The sequence below is a fragment of the Rana temporaria genome, chromosome 2 (genome assembly GCF_905171775.1).
Source record: "Rana temporaria chromosome 2, aRanTem1.1, whole genome shotgun sequence".
Lineage (NCBI taxonomy): Eukaryota > Metazoa > Chordata > Amphibia > Anura > Ranidae > Rana > Rana temporaria.
This window is the reverse complement of record NC_053490.1, coordinates 428348767-428374523: the sequence shown is the minus strand read 5'-3', so window position 1 is coordinate 428374523 and position 25757 is coordinate 428348767. Positions and strand designations below refer to the sequence as shown.

Here is a 25757-nt window from a genome sequence, read left to right as displayed (position 1 = left end):
GATTGGCTCCTGCTGTGCTCTGGGAGCCGAGTGTTCCCAGAGCACAACGGGGAGAGGACGGGAGGTGACGTCCTGCCCGCAGACTGTGGCCGGAAGTGGGTGCAAATACCTGTCTTTAGGGGGGGCATGGGGCTGTGCAGTAGGACAGTATGAGCACAGCTTCTTTCCTCCACCTCCTCTCACACAGCTCAGATCAATTCTCTTACATGCTCTATCTGCACACTGTGTAGCTGCCTGCTTTGCTGCACAGCAGTTTTCATCTGGGAGCTTCACAGGTCAGAACTACACAGTGTGCAGATAGAGGCTGCCTGTAAGGCCGTATTCACACCTGAGCGTTTTGTCGTCTGAAGCATGAAGCTCCAAAACGCTAGAGGGGAAAAAATACATTATTCTCAATGGAGATGGTTCACATCTCCACTCCAAAACGCCTGAAGCCGAACGCCTGAAGCTCAAACAAGTTCTGGACCCTTTTTTGTCGCGCGAATAGGGCGGATTTGGGCGTTTTTGAACGTTTGTATTCCCATAGAAACGAATGGAAACGCTCGATTCAAGCGTCTAGCGCGACAATGAGCGTTTCTACGGGCGGGAGTTCCACTTTAGGGTGGACTTCCGCTTTAATTTTCATTAGATTGAAGCACATTTGCATCAAGGATTATCTTATACATAATCATCACTTTATAAATTCTATATTGTCACATTTTATACAGTTTAACACAGAAAATAGCGCTCCATATATATTAATACAATACTTCTAGCAGCATGGACACTGCTCACAATATTATTCAGTCACCTCTCTATGTTCTTTTCACATACCCTTTTAACAAGCATATCGTTATTCACTTTGATGTCTATGTTGATGGGTGTCTCTGGAAATGCTTCAAATACATCTTTCAGCAAAGGGATTTTCTTGTCTTCTCCGCCATCACAGCAACAATCTGGGGAAAAGTTTGCCATTGCTTAGGAAAGTGTAAGCCAGTAATCAACAGATATTATACCAACACACACACATAGTACAGTTCTGGGTGTGATTTGAATTGAAGATCTTTTTTTTAAATAAAACTAACTTCTATGTAACCGGCCCTCTTGACTGACCCTTCCATTCAACAACACTCTTCCCATGAGATTACTGTATTTGTGCATTTAACATATTTTATCCATGTTATTTACTTGTAAAAGCCTTCCTTGTGTAGACGTCCAAAAAAAGACCTGAGGTTGCTACTGGGTGCCGCCATCTTGGATGTGATGTTGGAAGCTCCAGCAGATTAGGAGCCGTCATTCAGCTGACATTCTGTGGCTACTTTCACACTGGGGCAGTTTTCAGGCAGTTTAGCGCTAGAAATAGCCTCTAAATAATACCTTAAAATCGCCTCCCATTCATTTTAGTGTGACTTTTCACACCCAGGCGGTGCGCTTGCGGGACGTTACAAAAAGTCCTGCATCTTTGGGGCAGTGTGGGAGCGCTTTATACAGCACTCCCAAAATGCCCTGCCCATTTAAATGAATAGGCAGTGCTTCCAAAGCGCCTGAAAAACACTTCAGCAACACAGGCGCTTTTAACCTCCTTCCTCAACCGCTAGCAGGGGTTAAAAGCACACCGCTAGCAGTCAAAAAGCTCCACTTAAACCAGCAGTGCAAACTCTAATAAAGTAGGACGGCTAGTGGAGGGGGAGAGGGAGATTGGGTGGCTGGGGGGGGGGGTGCAGGATTTGTCCGGCCGCCATGGGAGAGACCTGTCAAAGTGGGCCAGTCTGGATGAAGTCCAGGGCCAAATTTGTGTCCCAGTCCAGCCCTGCCCGACAGCTATCTGATCCATTAGACTAGGGGTTGTGGGCCACATTATCATTATGGTTGCCCTCAAAAGGGCCAGTTGTATCTATAAGACTAGATATCCAGAGCACCCCACTCCCCCTTACATCAGATGTCAAGAGCTCCACCACCATTAGAAGTTAAGAGTCCCCCAACCCTCCCTTATATCACAATGCAACCCCTTACCTTCTGCTACTACTGGGAAGAAGCTGGGGGCAGAGATGGGAGGCAGAAAGTGCAGGGTCTGAAGGAGGATGAGAAGAGAGGCCTGGGGTCAGCTGATTGCCGAGACCAGGGGAGGCAGAGATGAGGGGGTGCTGAGGTTGCACAGAGAGGCGGAGAATCTGTAGAAGGAGTTCTGTACAACTCTTTGCTGTTGACTGTTGGGATGGGGAAATGGGGAGCAGAGATGAGCCTCTCTGCGGTTGCAAAGAGAAGTGCAGGATCTGGCGGAGGAGTTATGTCCTCCTGTCTGCTGCTGACTGCTGAGACAACATGGGGGCAGAGTTGAGGGTGTTGCTGCAGCTGCAGAAGAGAAGTGCGAGGGCCACATAAAATAGCCTGGAGGGACGGAATGGATCCCCGTCAATCTGTTTTTAGCGGATAGGATCACTCGCCGCTCTATGGAGGGCAATGGATGGTCCGATCGTGTCTGCCTAAAAGACTGACAGGTGGACCCAATTGGTCCGCCTGTGTGAAAGGAGCCTAAAAGTATCTGGACGATAACCTGCAGGACAAAACCATCTTCTTTAGTAACCAAACAGAATAAAACCATCTGGGCTAATAACCTGATAAAATTGCACTGTGCTAACAGACGAGTTTAGCAATCAGACAGCTCAGTTTTGTACATTGTATACTGTCACACATACACAGAACATCAAGTGGACACTTATTTTAAGGGTAGCCATACACACATCCTCATTGTACATTCTCATTTAAATGACCAAAACGACAAAATATGGGAACAAACCTACACAATCCAATTAATATCTATCCAATTGCACACGCCTTTACATTGCATAGCTGTCAGTAGATTTAAAGGAGATTTTATGAGTTTGTATAGTGTATGGTCATCTTAACCTCTTTTCACCATTCAAACAAGACTTATCTCCATTGGCTGATAGGGACTCAAAACTTGTGCAAATGTGGAACAATTCCTATTCTTCTGCCACTTGAAAATGATGAAATTACCTTTTTCGAAAGTCACATCTAGTTGAGACAAGTAGGGAGGCAGATCCTGCAAAGACAAACATACAATTAACTGCTAACCCATCAATTTTACTAATTACGTATACAATCAGCTGTAAGTACACCATCATCAAAATCCTAATCACAGTGTAATGTGATATCTGCATACTTCTACTCTATTTCTTATGAATCCCAAGATAACATTCTAATAAAGCTGAGCTCTGGAATAAGCAAATATTGTCTAAATACAGGAGACGGGTGTTTGTATTTGAATTGTGGCATATTTCTTCCAGATCCAGTATGAAACGTTGTCCCTGTACAGGAGCTTCCTGTAATAAAGACCAGTCACTGCTGCCCTTTCTCCTTGTGCCCGGTGACTGGTCTTGCCTCCACCCCTTCTGTAGTTTTCTGCAGGCAGACTGTGGTGGGTGGAGCCTACTGGGTTCCTCCCACAGCTCTGGGTCCCCTTCTACCTAAGTATTTCAGTCAGGCCCCAGGAAAGCTGTAGGGGCACAAGCTTGTGTATGAGAATAACTGAACTGAGATTGACACCTGCCAGGAAGTTAAGGAAAATGTTACCCACTTCCCCTTTGTTCCTGTCGTTTAATGTGTCATGTTACTGATGTAAGGAGAAGCCTGCTCCACCTATTTTCCAACTTGTACCTATAACTTTACTGGAATATCACACAGCCTGCAGTGCATATACAGTATATGTGTGTATTTATAGGTTTATATTTTTTCTAGACATATCTAATATGAATATCCTTTTAATATAATCATTCTATATGGTATATCACTAAATCTAGCTAAACAGGAAAACAATTAATGCCACAGAGAAGTAGTGGTACTTGACATATTACAAAAGATGATCAGGTATAGTGGCCATGTGACAGTAGAAGGTCAAAGATAGTGGCCATATCACAGGAGCAGGTCAGAGACTACAGACATGAAGAGACTGGGGCCATGCTGCAGGAGACTGTCAGTGCCAGATTAAACTCTGTGGAGGCTCCTAGGCAGTCGAAACCTTGTGGCCCTCCTTGCAGGTTTCTAGTGGGATAACACTGAACTAAGTAGTGTGCACATCAGTGGCTAGATCAGTGGTTCTCAACCTGGGGGTTGGGACCAACTTGGGGGTCAAATGACAATTTGCCAAGGGTCACCGAATCCTGAGCTGTTCCTGAAGCCCGCACCGCTCTCCCAGCCTTTTCACGGCCGCCCAGCAGGGCTGTCCCTGGAGCCTGTGGCCGCCTAGCTGGGCTGTTCCTGGCGCCCGCGGCCGCCCACTTAGCTATTCTGCAGCCGCCTATTCAGTTCACGGCATGGATGGGGGCCAGAGACTAGAGGTCAGCTAACTGGTGAGGAATATGAAGTCGGAGGGGCTGGAGGAGACCCCATGTCCTGATTTCGGCATAGGTGTCACTGCTGCGAGACACAGTGAGTAACGCTACCTGTGATTAGAGTTGCCATTAAAAGTACCCACTACAGTTCTCAGATCAGCAGATGACCTGGATCAAGAGCACCTAAGCTGGCTGATCAGAACTCCCCTCAGGCACTGCCATTGATGCCACCAGCACTGCCACTCATCCCAACTCCTCGCCAGCACTGCCACTCATCCCATTCCCCCCCCCACCCCCTACAAAGGAGTAAGAGAAGGAATACAAATAGAGAATACATGGAAGGGAGAGGAAAAGAGGGAGAGGAACAAAGAAAAAGGGAGAGAAGAAAATAAGGGAAAGAACAAGAAACACGGCTAGAGAGAAGGATAAAGAGAGATAAAATGGAAAGAAAAGAGAACAAAGAAAGAGTGGTACATCCTAAAATGTACCATAAGGGGTTTTAATACTGTACAAGTGGAAGGAACTCAGGGAGCGCTAATGACTTGTAGAACCTACGCTATGAAAATAATTTTACTGTTGGGGGTCCCCACAACTTGGGAAATTTTATCAAGGGGTCACGGCACTAGAAAGGTTGAGAAACACTGGGCTAGATGGAGATGACCTTCACTTCTGGACATTGCATGTATGTAGTTTGCACCGTTTTTTTTAAATTTTAGAAAATTCGATTTTAAGAGACAGCCTGTAATGTGAACCTGATGTCTATATTTCATATATTTCCAGTTATTAGGTACATTACATTATTACAGTATTTTCTCTATATAATGTAAAGTTTTCATTTGTTTGAGTTGATTCATTTTTTTTTCTATCTTTTGTAAACAATTTAAGAACGCTTCATCTTTCAAGATCAAATCGGTATTATTTTGATCTGTTGTTGTCAGGCTCTTAAACGGTGTGGGGCCCATAGGCTGGTAACTACTGTGTGGTATTTCGGCACTGGACATGTTAGAAGAATATGAACATATTATAAAAAAGGCACAGGCTGGGAGAGTCACACATAATCTGCAAAATACAAAGGGGCAGATCCACGTACCTGCGCGTAATCTTCCGCCGGGCGCAGCATATCTAAGATACACTACGCCGCCGTAACTTATTTTTTTTTTGAATCCTCAAAGAATTTGCGCCGTAAGTAACGGCGGCGTAGTGTATCTTTGGCGGCGTAAGGGCGCGGAATTCAAATGGATGTAATGGGGTCGTGTTTTATGTTAATACGTCGTGACCCGACGTAAACAATGTTTTTTTTTAACTGCGCATGCGCCGTTCGTGGGGGTATCCCAGTGCGCATGCTCGAAATTAACCCGGAACAAGCCAATGCTTCCGACGGTGACGTCATTGTACGCAAATCCCTATTCGCACACGACTTACGCACACGACGTAAAAAATTCAAAATTGTACGCGGGAACGACGGCCATACTTAACATTGAGTACGCCTCATAACAGCAGCTTCAACTATACGCCGGAAAAAGCCGAACAAAGATATGACGCGGGAACTTTGAAATTACACGGCGTATCAATAGATACTCCGGCGTAATTTCTTTGTGGATCTGCCCCAAAATGCACAAGACTTCCGTGAACATTGCAGGACCTTGGTTGACTTCTGACCTAGGGAGAGGGAGCAGAATGGTCTCTGGAGTGCACAGCTTCCAAAATTCCTGGAATGGTTGGTGGGGCTTGAAATTTTAAAGTCTATTTCCAGCATGGCATGGGAGTGAAATTGAAGAATAAAGCCAGACAAACTTATGGATATACAGTGAGGGGAAAAAAAGTATTTGATCCCCTGCTGGTTTTGAATGTTTGCCTGCTGACAAAGAAATGATCAGTCTAACAGTGAGAGACAGAATATCCAGAAAAACACATTTCAAAAAAGTTATAAATTGATTTGCATTTTAATGACTGAACTACGTATTTGAACCCTTCGCAAAACATGACTTAGTACTTGGTGGCAAAACCCTTGTTGGCAATCGCAGAGCTCAGACGTTTCTTGTGGTTGTCCACCAGGTTTGCAGACATCTCAGGAGGGATTTTGTCCCACTCCTCTTTGCAGATCCTCTCCAAGTCATTTAGGTTTCGAGGCTGACATTTTGTAACTCGAACCTTCAGCTCCTGCCACATATTTTTTATGGGATTAAGGTCTGGAGACTGGCCGGGCCACTAAAGAACCTTTTTCTTGAGCCACTCCTTTGTTGCCTTGGTCGTGTGTGTTGTGGGTCATTGTCATGTTGGAAGACCCATCCACAACCAATTTTCAATGCCCTGGCTGAGGGAAGGAGATTCTCACCCAAGATTTGATGGTACATGGCGCCATTCATTGTCCCTTTGATGCAGTGAAGTTGTCCTGTACCCATAGCAGAAAACATCCCAAAAGCATAATGTTTCCACCTCCATGTTTGATGGGGATGGTGTTCCTTGGGTCATAGGCAGCATTTCTTCTCCAAAGAGCTTGATTTTGGTCTCATCTGACGACAACACTTTCACTCAGTTCTCCTCTGAATCATTCAGATGTTTCTTAGCAAACTTTAGATGGGCCTGTAAATGTGCTTTCTTGAGCAGGGGTACCTTGCGGGCGCTGAAGGATTTCAGTCCTTCACGGCGTTGTGGGTTACCAACTGTTTCCTTGATGACTATGGTCCCAGTTGCCTTGAGATCATTAATAAGATTCTCCTGTGTAGTTCTGGGCTGATGTCTCACCGTTCCCATGATCACTGAAACTCCACAAGGTAAGATCTTGCATGGAGCACCAGACCAAGGGAGATTGACAGTTATTTTAGGTTTCTACCATTTGCAAATAATCGCACCAACTGTTGTCACCCTCTCACCAAGCTGCTTGGCGATGGTCTTGTAGCCCATTCCAGCCTTGTGTAGGTCTACAATCTTGTCCCTGACATCATTGGACAGCTCTTTGGTCTTGACCATGGTGGAGAGATTGGAATCTGATTGCTTCTGTGGACAGGTGTCTTTTTATACAGGTAACAAGCTGTCTCAATATGCCGCTTTTATACAACCTTTTTTACACTACCTCTTCTGTGCTATTTGGGACAGCATACCAATGCTTTTAAGTATTTTGAGCAGTTTTCTGATGGGCTTTGTGAGATCATACCTGTCTGGGGTGGGAGGAGTGTGGTGGGAGGAGTGTGGTTCTCTTGTGTGTTTTTTTTTTCTTTTTCTGGCTTTTTGATTGGTTGATGGCTCTTTAAATTTTGCACACTGTAATCCCACATTTATCACATGCCTGACGAAGGAGCCTTGCGTGGCTCCGAAACATTGCACTCTCTTTGTGTTGTGATCATGCAATAAATCATCCGATTGGACGCTATTTTCGTCATTCCATGGTGTGCTGGCAAATATCTTAACTGTAACTTGCACCAGTATCCAGCTGGTTGTTGCTACAGCACCCGAATCCAAGAGCTTATCCAGGAAAGTGTTCGATGGGAATATGAAGTATAAGCTGAGATTAGGAGCACTCCCTTTAAGAGAGTGCTCCTAATCTCAGCTCGTTACCTGTATAGAAGACTCCTGGGAGACAGAAATCTTGTCGATTGATAGGGGATCAAATACTTATTTTATTAATTAAAATGCAAATTAATTTATAACTTTTTGTAAATGCATTTTTCTGGCTATTTTTGGCGTTGTTTTTTCTCTCACTGTTAAAAAAAAAACTACCATTAAAATTGTAGACTAATTGGGCCAGATTCTCGCAGTTACAATCCGACGCCGTAAGAGACTTACACCGGTTGGATCTAATAGAAATCTATGCGTAACTGATTTTAAGAATCAGGCGCATAGATACGACGGCACAACTCAGAGATACGACGGCGTATCTGGAGATACGCCGTCGTATCTCCTTTGTGAATCTGGGCCATAATTTCTTTGCCAGTGGGCAAATGTACAAAATCAGCAGGGGATAAAATACTTTTTTTCCTCACTGTATATAAGTACCTTTACTCAGCAAGAGTATCAGGTTAGGCATGTGATGGTTGAAAGGGTCTTTTGTAGGACACCACAACACATAGTAGTGTGTTTTTAATTTTTTATCAAAAAACATAGTAGTGTGTTAACGGTACATTGTGGTGTGTATGTTGCTCTAATACGTTGGGTGCAACTGAAAAATAATGTCGCTGTGCGTGTGAGGCCTGTTGCAGTAACACACACATTGACACTTCCGTTACCACAACAGGCCATACACTGCAACTGAGAGGTGTGACAGGGCCTTAAAGCGGAGGTTCACCCAAAAATCCACTTTTTCACATTAGCTCCAGCATACTGCTAACATCTGCAGTATGCTGGGTTTTTTTTTTGTAATTATCGTTATATGAGCCCTTGTTTACCGGCTCCGAGCGGGGAATCCAGCGGGGAATGGGCGTTTGTAAGCGAAGAGGAGTTGATTGACGGCTGCTAAGGCACGTCACGCCTTCCGAAAATACACAAAGTCACACTCGGGCGTTTACGGCGCCTGCCGTGTAGAGCTGACTGCGCAGGCGCCATAAACACCCGAGTGTGACTTCGGGTATTTTCGGAAGGCATGACGCGCTTTAGCAGCCCGTCAATCAACTCCTTTTTGCTTAGGAACGCCTATACCCGGAAGTAATCCCCCGCTCGGAGCCGGATAACAAGGGCTCATATAACGATAAGTACAAAAAAAAAAAAAAAAAGAAACAGCATACTGCAGATGTTAGCAGTATGCTGGAGGCATATAGCTATTGTCAGAATGTTTATTTTTGGGTGAACCCCCGCTTTAAGGGAACTATGCATTTTTTCATCAAATACTCAGGTTTATGATAGAAAGGTTTACTATAAAAATTAAAAAAAAAGGAATAATACGGATAAAGTCACCCAGTAGTCTCAATGAGTGGTCAGTCACACACCTCACTGAAGTCTATAGGCTGTAGAATGCTACAGTTTGCCTGCCAGCAGTTTTTATAACTGGAATTTGCAGCATGCAAATGTCTTACTAAGCTCAGGATTTTCTGTGTAGACAGGGAAATGCTTTGATGTTGTCAGACATGCAGAATTTTTAGAACATCCTCTTTTCTAACACAATTACAAACATAAATTTGCTGACATGAAATGTCTCTTATGACCAACTAAATAGGTTTATTACATAGACTTTCCCCAGTTTTGGTAAAATAAGGCAGGAGACAACTACTCAAGGTCAACTGTGACATCACTAGAGAGAGAGAGAGAGAGAGAGAGATTCCTGCATAGACAAGCCCTGGCATGGCAACAAAGTATAGGCCTCCTAGGCCACGTGTCCATAAAGCTTTGTGTCTGCACCTCAAATAATATAAATTGGTTCTGTCTAAATGTAACGAAACAGCAATCTTAACATACGTTTTATTTCCTCAAATGAAAATGTGTAAAGAAACAACACACAGTCTACTCATAAGGTTAACACTGACCCTAAAAATATTTTATTTGAATACAAAATATTAAATCTTGTATTCAAATTAAATCTTGAGATTCTACAGAGATTGTACAAACAGACTGTATAGTGTATAGACATTCCGCTTTAATCACCATATATGATAATTAGTAGACATGTGTAGGACAGAAAAATCTGGTAAGTTTCAATTCGGATTCCGTCATTAAGTTAATCATTTAATTTTGTCAAATGCCTTATGTTGGAATCATTCATTTTCATAATTTTTTATGTATAGTGGGAATTCATTTCGTATAGTCAGATTCGGTTAGTACGGGGTCGGCAACATTTTGGTTGCAGGCTACCCGTTGATCACCGGCAGGTTATGCGTAACCCGCATCCCTGCCTTGCCGAACCCCATCTGAACTGCTCCTCCGCCTCCTGTGACATTCTGCACCATCTGCGCCGGCTCCAGAGAAGACAGAGACAAGGCCTGGGTGCCGAGCCGGGCAGAAGATTCACACAAAAAGTAAAAGTATTTATGCTGGGCAAAAACAGAGGCACTGGAATACACAATTTCATGGGCGGGATTGAGAACCGCATCCATTGAGAACGCATCCAACAGCAGAGCGGATACACAGGCATATCATTACTATTAACAGAGGCAATCCCCCCCCCCCCCAGATATACACAGGGGGGACACAGCATTTCATGGGCAGTCTGTATGAGGAGAGGGGAGCTGACTGGCCACATACAGATATAACCCCGCAGCTGCCAGGGAGAGAGCTGAATGGGTGGCACACAATTAACCCCTGAATTGCCAGGCATCTCTGTCCTACAGCAGATATCATGCACTGCCCTACTGACACAATCCTCTGCCCCACTGTCACCATCCACTGTGCTACTGACACAATCCTCTGCCCCACTGTCACCATCCACTGTGCTACTGACACAATCCTCTGCCCCACTGTCACCATCCACTGTGCTACTGACACAATCCTCTGCCCCACTGTCACCATCCACTGTGCTACTGACACAATCCTCTGCCCCACTGTCACCATCCACTGTGCTACTGAAACAATCCTCTGCCCTACTGTCACCATCCACTGTGCTACTGACACAATCCTCTGCCCAACTGTCACCATCTACTGTGCTACTGACACAATCCTCTGCCCCACTGTTACCATCCACTGTGCTACTGACACAATCCTCTGCCCCACTGTCACCATCCACTGTGCTACTGACACAATCCTCTGCCCTACTGTCACCATCCACTGTGCTACTGACACAATCCTCTGCCCTACTGTCACCATCCACTGTGCTACTGACACAATCATCTGCCCCACTATCACCATCTAACATCAACAGCAAATTCTCTTCTGCGCTGTTCGGAGGGCCTAGGTAACAATGTTATACTTCCGTTATGGTGCTACAAGATGGATTCTGCACACCCCGCTGCCTTAGCCAATTGGGAAAGTCCAAAGTACTAAAGCAAGGAAAGAAAGAAAAAGGCACGTGGCCTAGTAAGTGGAGTATTCACATTTGGTATCTGGAATCAGTACCATATCTCATGGAATAGTAGGGTGGAGTGATAGGCTAGCGCATTTCAAGGATTTTTCCTCTTCCTCAGAGCCTTATGGAGCAGAGTCTAGTCTGCATATTTAAATGTAGTGGGCTCTATAGTGAAGAGAGAGCGCACAGCATCAGACTGACACACACCGCTCTGGCACTGTGTGCAGCGTTCATGCACATAGTTTGCGGGACTTGGATCTCCAGGAACCTTATCACTGGAACACCACTGTGCATTCCACACACCATCCACCCAGGGGACCCCAAGGCACTGCTTAGTCAGTTCAGCCCACACCTGGATGTCTATCAACGGGTGAGGTCCTGGTAGAAGGATCATATTATCACCATCTATTGGTGTGCTGTGATGAGTAAAGACTATTTCATAAGCGAAGGAGGACTATTCCCCCAAGGCTATACCATCTATCCAGTCCACTACATTCAAATATGAAGACCAGACTCGGCTCCATAAGGCTCTGAGGAAAAGGAAAAATCCTTGAAAACCCATTAGCTGATCACTCCACCCTACTACTCCTGCCTCTGGAACCTATGAGAGAGGACCTGCCCACTGGAAGTGTTGTTTCCAGCAATAGGAAATAGGTGTCCACATCATGCAGGCAGTAAATCCTGATGAAGAACCTTAGGAAGTAGAGAATAGGATCGCCACACGTGGCTTCAAGTAAGTTATACGGGCATTTGGATTTTTTTTTTTTCATACCAGTCATTAGTTAGAGAGGAGTGAGGGGAGAGATGAAATCCTTAAGTTGGAATTTTAAGTATGTGGGTCATAACCCTGCAGTATTTCTTGCTGATAGGGGAGGGTATAGGAACAGGTGGCCAGATTGTTAAGCCATAAACAATGAGATTTTTGCGCAAGCATCTTTTCAGACGCCATATACATTCAATATTCAATGCATGTCACTGTGTGTCTCCGGTACTGCTGTATCACCAGGGATGACTGGAACATTTAATAAGAAAACCAAACCCACCCAATCAATTGCATGGTAGGCACTGTTCATAATCCATACATAGAAAGATTACAGAAGAATACAAATGTTGCGCAATCTCTATCTGTGTAACACTTAGAACCTCTTTGGAAATACAGCTAGCCTTCACATATTGGGTAGCCCTACTAGAGTTTGCAAACTCCCAAACAACTCTAAAGCCCTGTACACACGATCGGATATCTGATGGAATCTAATCCGATGGATTTTTTCGTCGGATATCCGATGAAGCTGACTTTCATCAGTCTCGCCTACACACCATCGGTCAAAAATACGACCGTGTCCAACGCGGTGACGTAAAACACTACGACGTGCTGAGAAAAATGAAGTTCAATGCTTCTGAGCATGCGTCGCCTTGATTCTGAGCATGCGTGAATTTTTGACCGATGGACTTCCACACAGACGATCGTTTTTTATATCGTTTTTTTTATCCATAGGAATATTTTAAAACATGTTCTATTTTTTTTTCACCGATGGAAAACAAACCAATGGGGCCCACACACAAACGGTTTGTCCGATGAAAACGGTCCATCGGTCTGTTTTCATCAGACAAACCAATCGTGTGTACAGGGCTTAAGTTACCAGAAAGAGCTTGTATTTTTGGGAATCAATTGCAGAATGCCTATGACAGTTCTTAGAAACATGTCCTTTATATTTCATTTAACTGGTATGCTTGAACTGTAGTCCCATGACCTCCTTTGAATCTCTTTGCTAAATTTCCATTTTAGGTGAATATTCGTATACAGTTATAGCAGGAGTTTACAACAGGAAAACGAAATTAACAAATGTATTTATATGTGCAGTCTATTTATGGGTTTATAATTCCATTTCATTTGAGCCCAGCATGCCTATAATAAAAAATATTCAGATAATATGAAATGGGAAGCATTACAGACAAACTACAGCAGATAATGCCACCCACAAGATACAGTGGGTAGAGAAAAGAATCACTCCCTTTAAAATAATGACATTTTGTTGCTTCACTGAAATGAAGACAGACACAGTTTTGTTTTATCCAGCTGTATATAACATTCAAGTGAAAGATATAACACCAATATGTCAGAAAAAAAGAAAAAAAAACGAAAACATAATCACAGAGTTGCAAAAAGGATCACCCCCCCCCCCCCTTGTGTCAGTAGTATTTTGGTGAACCACCCTTTCCTTTAACCACTTCAATACCAGCCAATTTCCACTCTTCCTGCTCAAGCCAATTTTAAGCTTTCAGCGCTGTCACTTTTTAAATGACAATTGTGCAGTCATGCTACACTGTAGCCAAACAAAATGTTTATCCTTTTGTTCACACAAGCTTATTTGGTAGTATTTGATCGCCTCTGCGTTTTTTTTTGCTAAAACAACTGATGAGGTGGCACTGATAGGCGGCACTGATGGGCATTGATAGGTGGCACTGATAGGCGACACTGATGGGCACTTATGGGTGGTACTGATAGGTGGCACTGATAGGTAGAACGGATGGACACTGATGGGTGGCACTGATGGACACTGACAGATGGCACTCATATGCATCACTGATGGCACTGGCAGGCACTGATTGGCATCTGTCTGGGCACTGACTGGCATCCCTGGTGGTCCAGGGTAGCATACCTGTTGGTCATCCATTGTGGGCATCCCTGGTGGTCCAGCTAGTGTGGGCATCTTTGGGGGGGCTGCACCGATAATCAGCTCAGACCCCCCTGTGAGGAGAGCCGCCAATCGTAAAAGCTGATACATGGCTTTTCCAGTTTACACTGTGATCAGCCATGATTTGACACAGCTGATGTCTGTCAGAGGCTCTTTACCGAGATCGATTGGTGCGGTGTGTCAGACGGACACATCGCACCACCGATTGCCGTGCTGCACGCCCCCCATGGTCGCGTGTCGGCTGTTATCCTAAAAGACGTCACCCCCATAACAGGATATTACCACCTCCATATTTTACTGTAGTAATGGTGTCATTTGGATGGTAAGCTGTATTGGATTTCCGGATTTCCACCAGACATATGGTTTGATGCTAAGGCCAAATAAATTTTAGTCTCATCTGACCATAACACCTTTTTGCATGTGGCCTCAGAATCTTTAAGGTGTGACTGCATGTGGCCTTTCCTGAGGAGTGGCTTTTTCCTTGCAACCCTCCCATACAAGCCACATTTGTGGAGAATTTGTGATATCGTTGGCACATGCACACGATGACCACACTCATAAACTCCTGAAACTGCTTCAGAGTTGATGTTGGCCTTTTGGTAGCCTCTCTGACCAGTTTCCCCCTGGCCTATGTTGTATCAAATACCTTCTAATTCTTAATAATAGACTTCACTGTGCTTCCAGGCATTGATAAAGCCTTTGACATTTTTTTTTGTATCCATCTCCTGACTTTTACCTGTCCACAGCGTTATCCCGGAGATCTTTTAACAGCGCCTTACCACCCATAGTTGATTGTTTGCTTCAGTTGCACTATCAGGGACTGAAATTCTCCAGGAAACCTCTTTTATGCTGAGCTAATCAAAATGACCCCAGCTAATCACAGTTGAAAGTCAAATGGCTTTGTGTGCAATTGGGAAGGTGAATAGCTACACCTGATTGAGTTCACAAGTATTTTTTAGGAGGGGGGGGGGGTGATCCTTTTTCCAACTCAGTGATTGTCTTTTTTTTTATCTGACATGTTGGTGTTATATCTTTCACTTGAATGTAATACTGAGTAGACACAGCTGAATAAAACAAAAACTGTGACTTCATTTCTGACTACAAAGCAACAAAATGAGATTATTTTAAAAGGGGGATGATTCTTTTTTCTTTACCTATTATATATTTTAAAAATGTAAAAAAACAAAATAAAAACCCTTTTACCTTTACTCCCTATTAGTGCCAGGACAAGGCCCTTTGGCACCCATGGTACTGATGCCAAAATGCATGCACCCCTCCCAGCTACCCCTAGCTCTTTAGTTTAGCAAAAACCAAAACACAAATTTAAATATTTATATGCAAACAGGAAAATTAAAACGCTAAGGGAACAGGGTAAGGGAGTTAAAGTGGTTGTAAAGGTTTGTTTTTTATTTTCTAAATAGGTTCATTTAAGCTAGTGCATTGTTGGTTCACTTACCTTTTCCTTCAATTTCCCTTCTAAATGTTTTTTTTTCTTTGTTTTCTTTGTCTGAATTTCTCACTTCCTGTTCCTCCCCAGTAAGCTGTTCAGTAAGCTATTCTGGTTGACTTTCCACCGCTCGGATGATGGTGGAAAGCTTACTGAGGAGAAACAGGAAGTGAGAAATTCAGACAAAGAAAACAAACATTTAGAAGGGAAATCGAAGGAAAAGGTAAGTGAACCAACAATGCACTAGCTTAAAGGAACCTATTTAGAAAATAAAAAACAAACCTTTACAACCCTTTTAATAAAAATACAGGGGGGGGGAGTAATTATTTGACCCCCTGCAGATTGTTAGTTTGCCCACTTACCAAGAAATGAAGGGTCTATAATTATTACCATAGGTGTATTTTAAATGATAGAGATAGAATATCAACCAAAAACAAAAACACATGATACAAATGTTATAAATTGAATTGGAGTTCAGTGAGTAAAATAAATTTTTGATCCCCTACCAACCAACAATAATTATGTCATCCACAGACTGGCTACAGCATGTGGTACACAGCTTAGTCCTGGCAATTTAACCACTTAAGACCTGGAGCTCAAGGCAGCTAAAGGACCCGGCCAGTTTTTGCGATTTGGCACTGCGTCGCTTTAACTGACAATTGCGTGGTCGTGCGACGTGGCTCCCAAACAAAATTGGCGTCCTTTTTTTCCCACAAATAGAGCTTTCTTTTGGTGGTATTTGATCACCTCTGCGGTTTTTATTTTTTGCGCTATAAACAAAAATAGAGCGACAATTTTGAAAAAAAAACAATATTTTTTTACTTTTTGCTATAATAAATATCCCCCAAAAATATATAAAAAAATATTTTTTTCCCTCAGTTTAGGCCGATACATATACTTCTACCTATTTTTGGTAAAAAAGAAAATCGCAATAAGCTTTTATCGGTTGGTTTGCGCAAAATTTATAACGTTTACAAAATAGGGGATAGTTCTATTGCATTTTTATTAATAATTTTTTTTTTTACTACTAATGGCGGCGATCAGCGATTTTTTTCGTGACTGCGACATTATGGCGGACACTTCGGACAATTTTGACACATTTTTGGGACCATTGTCATTTTCACAGCAAAAAATGCATTTAAAATGCATTGTTTACTGTGAAAATGACAATTGCAGTTTGGGAGTTAACCACAAGGGGGCGCTGATGGGGTTATGTATGACCTCATCTGTGTTTCTAACTGTAGGGGGGTGTGGCTGTAGGTTTGACATCATCGATTGTGATTCCCTATATAAAAGGAACACACGATCGATGACGGGGCCACAGTGAAGAACGGGGAAGCTGTGTTTACACACAGCTCTCCCCGTTCTTCAGCTCCGGGGACCAAACAGCGGCGATCGGGTCCACGAGTCCCGCGGCCAAGGTCACAAAGCTTTGTACCGGGTCGTGTGCACGCGCCCACGACCCCACAGCTGGGCTTAAAGGGCAACGTACAGGTACGTTGATGTGCCCAGCCGTGCCATTATGCCGGCGTTTATCGGCGTGAAGGGGTCCTTAAGTGGTTAAGATGGTGCTCCTAATGACAACTCATTATGTGTATAAAAGACACCTGTCTACAGAATCTCTTTCTTCCATTCAATACACCGCCATGGATTTAAATACTGCAGTGCCCGCAAGGTTCCCCTCCTCAAGAAGGCACATGTACAGGCCGTCTGAAGTTTGCCAAGGAACATCTATATGATTCAGAGAAGGATTGGGAGAAAGTGCTGTGGTTAGATGAGGCCCAAATTATGCTCTTTGGCATAATCTCAACTCGAGTTAACAGAGGTAGAAACATTATGCTTTGGGGTTGTTTCTCTGCTAAAGGTACAGTCCGACTTTGCTGCATTGAGGGGCCAATGGATGGGCCATGCATTGTAAAATCCTGGATGAGAACCTTCTTTCCTCAGCCAGAACACTGAAGATGGGTCATGGATGGGTCTTCCAGCATGACAATGACCCAAAACATAACGCCAAGGCAACAATGGAGTGGCTCAAGAAGCACATTAAGGTCATGGAGTGGCCTAGCCAGTCTCCAGACCTTAATCCTATAGAAAATGTATTGATGAAGATGAAACTTCGAGTTGCCAAGCGACAGCCAAGAAATCTTAAGGATTCAGAGAAGATCTAAGAGCGTGGACCAAAATCTCTCCTGAGTGTGCAAACCTGGTCACTACAAAAAAATGTCTTACCTGTGCTTGCCAACAAGGGTTTCTCCACCAAGTACTAAGTCATGTTTTGCTTGGGGATCGAATACTTATTTTCACCCCCCAGCCGTCATTTGGCAATATTTATTAATACCAATACTGTACATTGTAGATGCTCCATTGTTAATATGGTGTCTGCTAGTTGTAACAACTTCACCTATACAGTGTTTTTTACTTTCAGAACATATTTTCCTTTCCCCCTGAAGATGACCTCCCTGATAAGGTCGAAACGCGTCGGGCATCAAATCATTATAGGACATTAGTGCCAAGTTATGTTACATGTACCGATCACAGCTGTATTTTAATCAACTTATGTATATGTTTCACATTACCCATCTGGAGTTCTTGTTTTGTACCCAATACATGTTCTTTGTGGCAAAATATTTTTCTAATAAATGTAACTTTTTTATATTACTACTGCATTATTTTTTGCTGCAACACAAAGCCCCCTGGGGTAACTTTTCCTTTTTCACTTATTTTCACTAATCTGCAACTCAATTTATAACATGTGTATCATGTGTTTTTCTGGAATTTTGGTTGATATTCTGTCTCTAATATTTAAAATATACCTATGATAAAAATTAAAGACCCTTCGTATCTTTGTAAGTGGGCAAACTTACAAAATCTGCAGGGGATCAAATAACTATTTTCCCCACTGGAGTTAGGGTTAATCAAAAGACTAAAATGTTTTTTTAATACTAAAAAAAAGCTCTTGTTCTTTTTTTAATTTATTGAAAATAGTCATTTATAAATGAAAACTACAATAACATCCTATGGAAACATCGGAGTTCCATGACCGCCGGCACGGTTTATCAGGAGCTCATTGAGAGCAGGCAGCTGTCGCACTGAGATATCAGGATGACAAGTCCAGCCCAGTGCAGGAGATGGTCGTGTGATGCAGAGGCAGGAGATAAGTATATTATTTGTTCTGCTGTGGCAAATTAAGCTTTTTAAAATAATGTTCTTTAAACTATAAGTAGGGGGGGTTTCAGCAACAGAGGCAGTGCTGCCAATGCAGAAAGCATTGGGTAGGATTAGGTGTGGCAAGATTCTGATTAACACGCTACAGGTAACTGCAACATCTTCCCATCCCACTGTAGTGAAGCAGTCACAGCCTACACAAGAGTGGCAACAATGCATTAAATTCAAGAGCAGTGCAGCATTGTTGTTACACCATCACAGGGAGATGCATTAGTTGGACTTTATTGATCAACAGATATTTGTGGGACTTTGTAAGGGGATTAAGAAAAAGTTGTAAGTGCAGATGCGCCTATATTTTTAAATGTCTTGACATGCATACTAAGCTGAGCAGTTTCTTCAGCCAGCAGCTGGCTGGATTGTGTTTGCATGTCTAACCGCCCTATAAAGTTTAGAGCCAACCTAAGTATCCTTGCCCTTTAGTGGACTAAACTAAATAGGCTGTTCACTTAAATCATTTAAAGGGGTCCAGAGATACAAGGCTGTGTAATGTAAAGGGGTCCAGATGTACGAGGCTGTGTAATGTAAAGGGGTCCAGAGGTGCAGGGGGCTGTGTAATGTAAAGGGAGCCAGAGGTGCGGGGCTGTAAAATGTAAAAGGGGCCAGAGGTGCAGGGACTGTGTGATGTTACCTTCATTTATTAACATGTGAATGTGGCCCTCCATGCATTCACATACATTAAATCCTGCCCTTTAGTGGAAAAAGGTTGCTGACCCCTGCTCTAGGGAATACCTTTGCAAAGTGAACAGCCTGTTTGCCTAGTGCAGGGGTGTCCAAACTTTTTTCAGAGAGGGCCAGATTTGATGAAGTGAAAATGCGTAAGGGCCGACCATTTTGCCTGACATTCTTTGAACCATTAAAATTTGGTCTAAGTGTGTTCATCTGAGCACTAATACACTGCCCATGAAGAATTCTATTGCCTTTGTGGGTGGTGAAGAGATGAGCTTGGGCGTGTTATTTGGATATACCGTATTTATCAGCGTATAACACGCACCTTCACTTTAAGAGGGAAGTTTTAGGAAAAAACATACATTTTAAACAAAAGAACAATGAAGCATAATAAGAGTCAGTGCCCACCAATGCAGCCTCTCCATTGCCCACCAGTGCAGCCTCTCCATTGCCCACCAGTGTAGCCTTTCCATTGCCCACCAGTGCAACCTCTCCATTGCCACAAACACAGCCTCTCCATTACCACAAACGCAGCCTCTCCATTGCCACCAGTGCAGCCTGATCGACGCTCATCTGCAGCCATGCTCATCTGCAGCCTCAGAGGGGGCAGGGAGAGCGGCGGGACGAGTGCCGCCAAGTAAACAGAAAATTCTCCTGTATGTAATCTGATGGTACTCGTCCCCTCCTGGTCCCCTCTGAGGCAGCGCTGATAAATACAGTATATCTCTTTTGTGGCCCTGGGGACCACAATATATATATATATATATATATATATATATATATATATATATATATATATATATATATATATATATATATCCAAATTACCAGGGGGGGCCACATTAAACTGGAACGGGGGCCGCAATCGGCCTGCGGGCCGGACTTTGGACATGCCTGGCCTAGTGAATCAACACTATTGTTTTCCTACACAAATGCATGATGATGGTCTTTGCTTTCTAGGGTTGCTTTTTAGTATCTGTCTGAAATGAGTTTAACTGTGCATTAAGGAAAATCTAGTCTTTAACGAAATCCAATTTGTTAAATGGCTTAAAATTAAGACCACACAATGACACAATCGGAACAGACTAAGCAGATGGGCGGCAGCTGAAAACTTCATTAGGTTTACAAATCAGCGATGAAAGCTTTCACTTAACTAGTTAAGGAGAGCTTTGATTCCTCCAACATTACATCAAGATGAACAGGGGTGAAAAGATTGTATAGCCATGTGATTCGTGTGTGTATTGTAAATTAAAATTGACCAAGGTTTGTGCAGACAAAAATCGGAATGTAATAAAGTTTATTGACATTGTCCACAGTTGGGTGAGCATTTTATACTCTATAAGAGTCACCGTGAGCAAGCATGCTTGCTGGGGCCTGGAAGATGCTGTGGTTGGTTCTTTTCATTTATTTATTGGAGATGCTCAACCAGGCCCACTTTTACATAAACAGGTCTAGATATGTCTCAATACCATAACTACGGTAGCCATTCATGGTTTTGCTCATGTAAAGGTAGGTAAATTATTATTTTCAAAATGCCAAAATCCAGAAGCAGACATGTGATACTCACACAGTAGTCCAACTCTGATATATTAACACTGACACCTGTAGACCTCTTCAAATTTCCATCATGTGACACTACAACGTTCTCATCTTTCGTAAGATGACAATCAAGTTCCAACATATCTGTTCCCAGCCTGACAGCACTGAAAAGTGAAAAAAACAAAGCATGGTTAATTAAGATAATAATCAAAGGAATTGGAACTACACAGAGGGCCTAGTGTGCAAAAACGTGAAGTAAGGCAATCCAGCAGTGTCTACAAGAGATTTTTCCTACTTTAATTTATATTATTAGACCTATGTAACATACAGAACATTTCACTTGAACACTGTATACCTTTTTGTTCCTATATGTTTAGTTGATATAGTCATTGATCTTGATATAAGTATAGTCGTCGCTATACCGTATTTATCGGCGTATACCGCGCACTATTTTGCCCTGAAAATCAGGGCAAAATCGTGGGTGCGCGGTATACGCCGATACCCGCTTTCCCGCCACGAGTTTTAATACTGTGCCGGCATATACCATGCGCAGTTTACTCGTGTATCTTCAGGCAGTCTCGGCACTTCTCGCGCTGACGTCCTGAGCGTACAGGACGTCAGCGCGAGAGTTGCCGAGCCTGCCCGACGATACACGAGTGTACTGCGCTCGGTATATGTCGGCGCAGTATTCAAACTCGGCGCGGGAAACAAGCGGGGAGGACGCGAGGACGCCGGACCCGACGAAGAGGACCCCCGGAAGCCGCAGACGGACCCCTGACCCGACGAAGAGGACCCCCGGAAGCCGCAGAAGGACCAGTACCCGACTAAGAAGACACCCAAAGCCGCAGACGGACGCCGGACCCGACGAGGCCGCCGATGGACGCCACGCAAGACACCAAAACCGTAAGTACAAAAAAAAAAATCCACAGGATTCGGGGCAACATTAGGGGTGCGCGGTATACGTGGGAGCGCGTTATACCGCGATAAATACGGTAGTTAGTCAGGTAGAAAAAAAAGCCACAAGTCCACCTAGTTTAACCAAAAAAAGAAAAATACAATCCCATTAACACAATCCTTCACCCACAGTTGATCCAGAGAAAGCAAAAAACACCAGCAAAGCTTTCTCCAATTTGCTACAGCAGGGGAAAAAAATGTTTTCTTCCTGATCCTCCGAGAGGCAATCAGATTTTCCCTGGATCAACTTTACCTATAAATGAGACCATTGAGATTCTTCTTGTCATAGGAGAAGTAAGATTACATCGCAAGGTGGAGAGAGTTGATAATCTTGAAAAGGAGATCCCAGTATCAACCCATAACCAAAATACTGTATATACTCGAAAATAAGCCGAAGCACCTTATTTTACCACAAAGAACTGGGAAAAATTATTGACTCGCGTATAAGCCTAGAGTGTCCATCTGCATGCCTCACTGTGTCCATGCCTCACTGCCCATTCCTCACTGTGCCCATGACTAGACTGACTTTTAACATGGGAAGGGGTGCCCAGTTTTGAAAAATCGGTGCTCCCCGGCTGTAGGTCCCCCAGACTACAAACTTTGCACACTTGCAGAGAAAGAGTGGGGCTACATGTGTGCCAAGTTTGGGGTTCAGGAGACCTACAGCCGGCTGGTTCTCGTGTCCCAAAAAATCCGGGAGATTAGGCGCAAAAAGTTGACTTGGCTTATACTCGATTATATTACGGTAACTATTTGTAAACTTCCCTGTAACGGAATGACCCGTGACAAACAGAGACTTTGGAAGGATGAGGGGTACTCCTGTACCGGCGTCACCAAGGAGTCTTATGTCTAGGGTCACCTTATGTCCGATAGGGCCATAGGGTGACTGAGAAATGATATCCTAAATTACAGGACAGGGGACATTACTGATAGCTCATATTGCAGGAGATATTGCAAAGTGTTGTTTTATTCTATGACTCATCTCTCGGTGTAGACTGTTGACATGCTAATTGAGTCTGGTCCAGGATCTCTCATTATGTATGCTAAATACTGTTTTGTGTGTGGAATGAAACTTGTCAAGCTGTATGCGGAAACAGAACGTCTGTCTAAAGATGTGGTTTGAGGGGAATTCATTGTGTGATGGTGTTTTGTTTGAATTCTGTTAATGAAGGAATGTGACTTCTCAGGTGCAGTGATTAGGTCATGTTAATTATAGACCGGCGCCGAGAAGTCTGGAATGTTTAGCAATTAGCCATCTGAAGGTGTATTGAAGCCCCCCAGGGTGTGATGGGTGGGTGGAGAGTTTGATTGTTCCTTTCATGCTTGAACTGTATATAAACTTGAGAGCTAACCATTAAAGTTGTCATACATTTGAAACCAGAACACGGAGCAAGTCTCGTTATTCTGGGAAATGGGATGTCTGATGTCTGTTGGACGGTTGGAGTGTCAGATAAGCTGTCGTGGGTTGATGGAAGGTCGTAAATGGTGGTGACCGTTACATTCCCCATACACAGCTATCATGTGAGGTGGACCTCAAGATTCCCTCATTGCAAAAAACGGGGGGGGGGGTTTAACTTATTCTTATGCTGTTTGGTACATCCGCACAACCATTTCAGGTGTTTTTATAAAATATTGAAACAAAAGTGCCCAGTCCTGCTTCTACAAATGTTATTTTAGCCTTCTTTCAAAGGCACATTATGAACAAGGCAACCCGGGAGGTTCTTCAAGGCTGGTGAATATTCAGGAGACCTAACTACAATCTTCATGCTCTTGCAGCAAACCAAGGAGGATAGAGAGACTGGTCAGGGCTAGGCACATGCATGTTACAAGGGAGGATGAGCTTGTAGAAGTTGTCTGATGGGGTAGGCCGTGCCAGTACAGACAATATAAAGGCAGGGCTTTGTCTGTGTAGTACTAATGTCAATCAAAGGGATGGTGGCCCAAAGCTACTACTTTTAGCAAAGCTCAGTTTGGTTTTATTTAATCTCTGCGTTGAACCATTTATAAAATGGAAATGGATTTATGACATTGCCCTTTGAGACTTAAGCCTTGAGGTTGAGATGCATACTAGTTAAAGCGGTAGTTCACCCCCCCCCGACACATTTTACCATCGAGACAGGCATTGTAGCGCGAGCTACAGTATGCCTGTAACGATTTTTTTAACCCCGGACTCACCTTGTAATCGGAGATCGTATTTTTCGGCTCCCGCGGGGAATGGGCGTGCCTATGGAGAGGGAGGATGATTGACGGCCGGCCCTGGCACGTCACTCTCCCCGAAGACAGCCGGAGTAGGTCTCGGCTCTTCACGGCGCCTGCGCACAGGCTATGCGCACGTGTCGTGAAGACCAAGCCTATTTCGGCTATTTCCGGAGAAGCGTGACGCGCCAGAGCCGGCCGTCAATCATCCTCCGTCTCCATAGGCACGCCCATTCCCCGGTATCTTCAATCTACGAGAACAAGGTGAGTACGGGGGTAAAAAATTCGGGACAGGCATACTGTAGCTCGCGCTACAATGCCTGATTTTATGGTAAAATAAAAAAAAAAATTTTTTTTTCCGTCGATAGGGTGAACCCCCGCTTTAATGTCAGCACATTTACTACCCTGCAGACTGTTGCTGTGACAGCAAGGCTACAAGGCGTAGTAAATTTGAGCTTCATTGGCAATACCAAGGGGAAAAAGGACACTGACCCTTTCCAGATCACACGCACTGTCTTGAGAACTCAGCACAAATGTGACAATAATTTCATTTGGAGAACTTTTCCTTCTCTCTGCAGAAATGAAACTTGCTTGAGAAGTGAACTCATCAAAACTTTAAGTCAGGTCAGTACACGCTATCTATATACAGTATGTCACATTACCTAAAGGGGGTTTTCCCAAACATATCTTTCGCAAGACTAATTGGTAACAGGTTATTCCTTATCGTTTACCTTACTTTACCTACTAAATAACCACGCTTTAGACTAGTAAAGGGGGCTACTATGCTTTGAGAAACAAAAATTGTTCAGAAATGTGCAGTTAAAGGGGTTGTAAAGGTTTGTTTTTTATTTTCTAAATAGGTTCCTTTAAGCTAGTGCATTGTTGGTTCACTTACCTTTTCCTTACATTTCCCTTCTAAATGTTTTTTTTTTTCTTTGTCTGAATTTCTCACTTCCCATTTTTCCTCAGTAAGCTTGCCCCCATCATCCATGGGGGTTAGTCAGCCAGAACAGCTTACTGAGGAGGAACAGGAAGTGAGAAATTCAGACAAAGAAAACAAAGAGAAAAAACATTTAGAAGGGTTAGTGAACCAACAATGCATTAGCTTAAAACGAAACCTTTACAACCCCTTTATCCTTGAAGCAAAACTATAATCATTTTGGCCCAATGCACTTTTTTCTTTAAGTTTCAGAGTTTTTAAATATATGTTTTATACATTTTTGTTTTACTATATGTATACATTCTTTATTTTATAATGAAACATTTAACCAACAACCGTAAAGTATTGATTGATTCAGAGCCATAGATTAGGGGGGAGTGAAGGGTGTTCAACCCCCCCCTCCCCCCCCCCCCCAGGGCCAAAATGAAATGCATGGTGTCCCTGATTTGCAGCCGCACATGGCATCTGCGACAGGCAACACTAAAGCTTTCCACCATGCTCGCTCGCATGAAGGTGGAAAGCTCTTGCGTGGAGGAGCCGAGACAGCCGCCGAGGGACCCCAGAAGACAGGGTTCAGGGACACTCTGTGCAAAACGAGCTGCACAGTGGAGGTAAGTATAACATGTTTATTATTTTACAAAAATTATTTTTTTTACTTTAGTTTTCCTTTAAGGATGCGATTGCTTACCCTATAGGGGCAACACATATCATTTTTCTATTTTCCAGTCTTTATCATTTTGGCACAATTTATTTTATTTAACAACTTATCTACCAGCCGCCGTCAATCGACGGCAGCATAGTAGCTCAGTTGTTCTGACAGGACGTCATATGACGTCCT

General features: G+C 43.4%; 1 protein-coding gene across 1 annotated transcript in view; it reads right to left on the bottom strand.

The window, feature by feature from the left end:
• The window catches only part of GDPD1 (glycerophosphodiester phosphodiesterase domain containing 1), a 128205-nt gene that overhangs the window by 17467 nt on the left and 84981 nt on the right, over positions 1 to 25757 (bottom strand). The window contains exons 3-5 of the mRNA XM_040338273.1: positions 20858 to 20993; positions 2998 to 3043; positions 814 to 935 (exon numbers count right to left, since the gene is read on the bottom strand). Coding sequence (XP_040194207.1) covers positions 814 to 935; positions 2998 to 3043; positions 20858 to 20993 — 304 coding nt within the window. The remainder of the gene's footprint in view (positions 1 to 813; positions 936 to 2997; positions 3044 to 20857; positions 20994 to 25757) is intronic.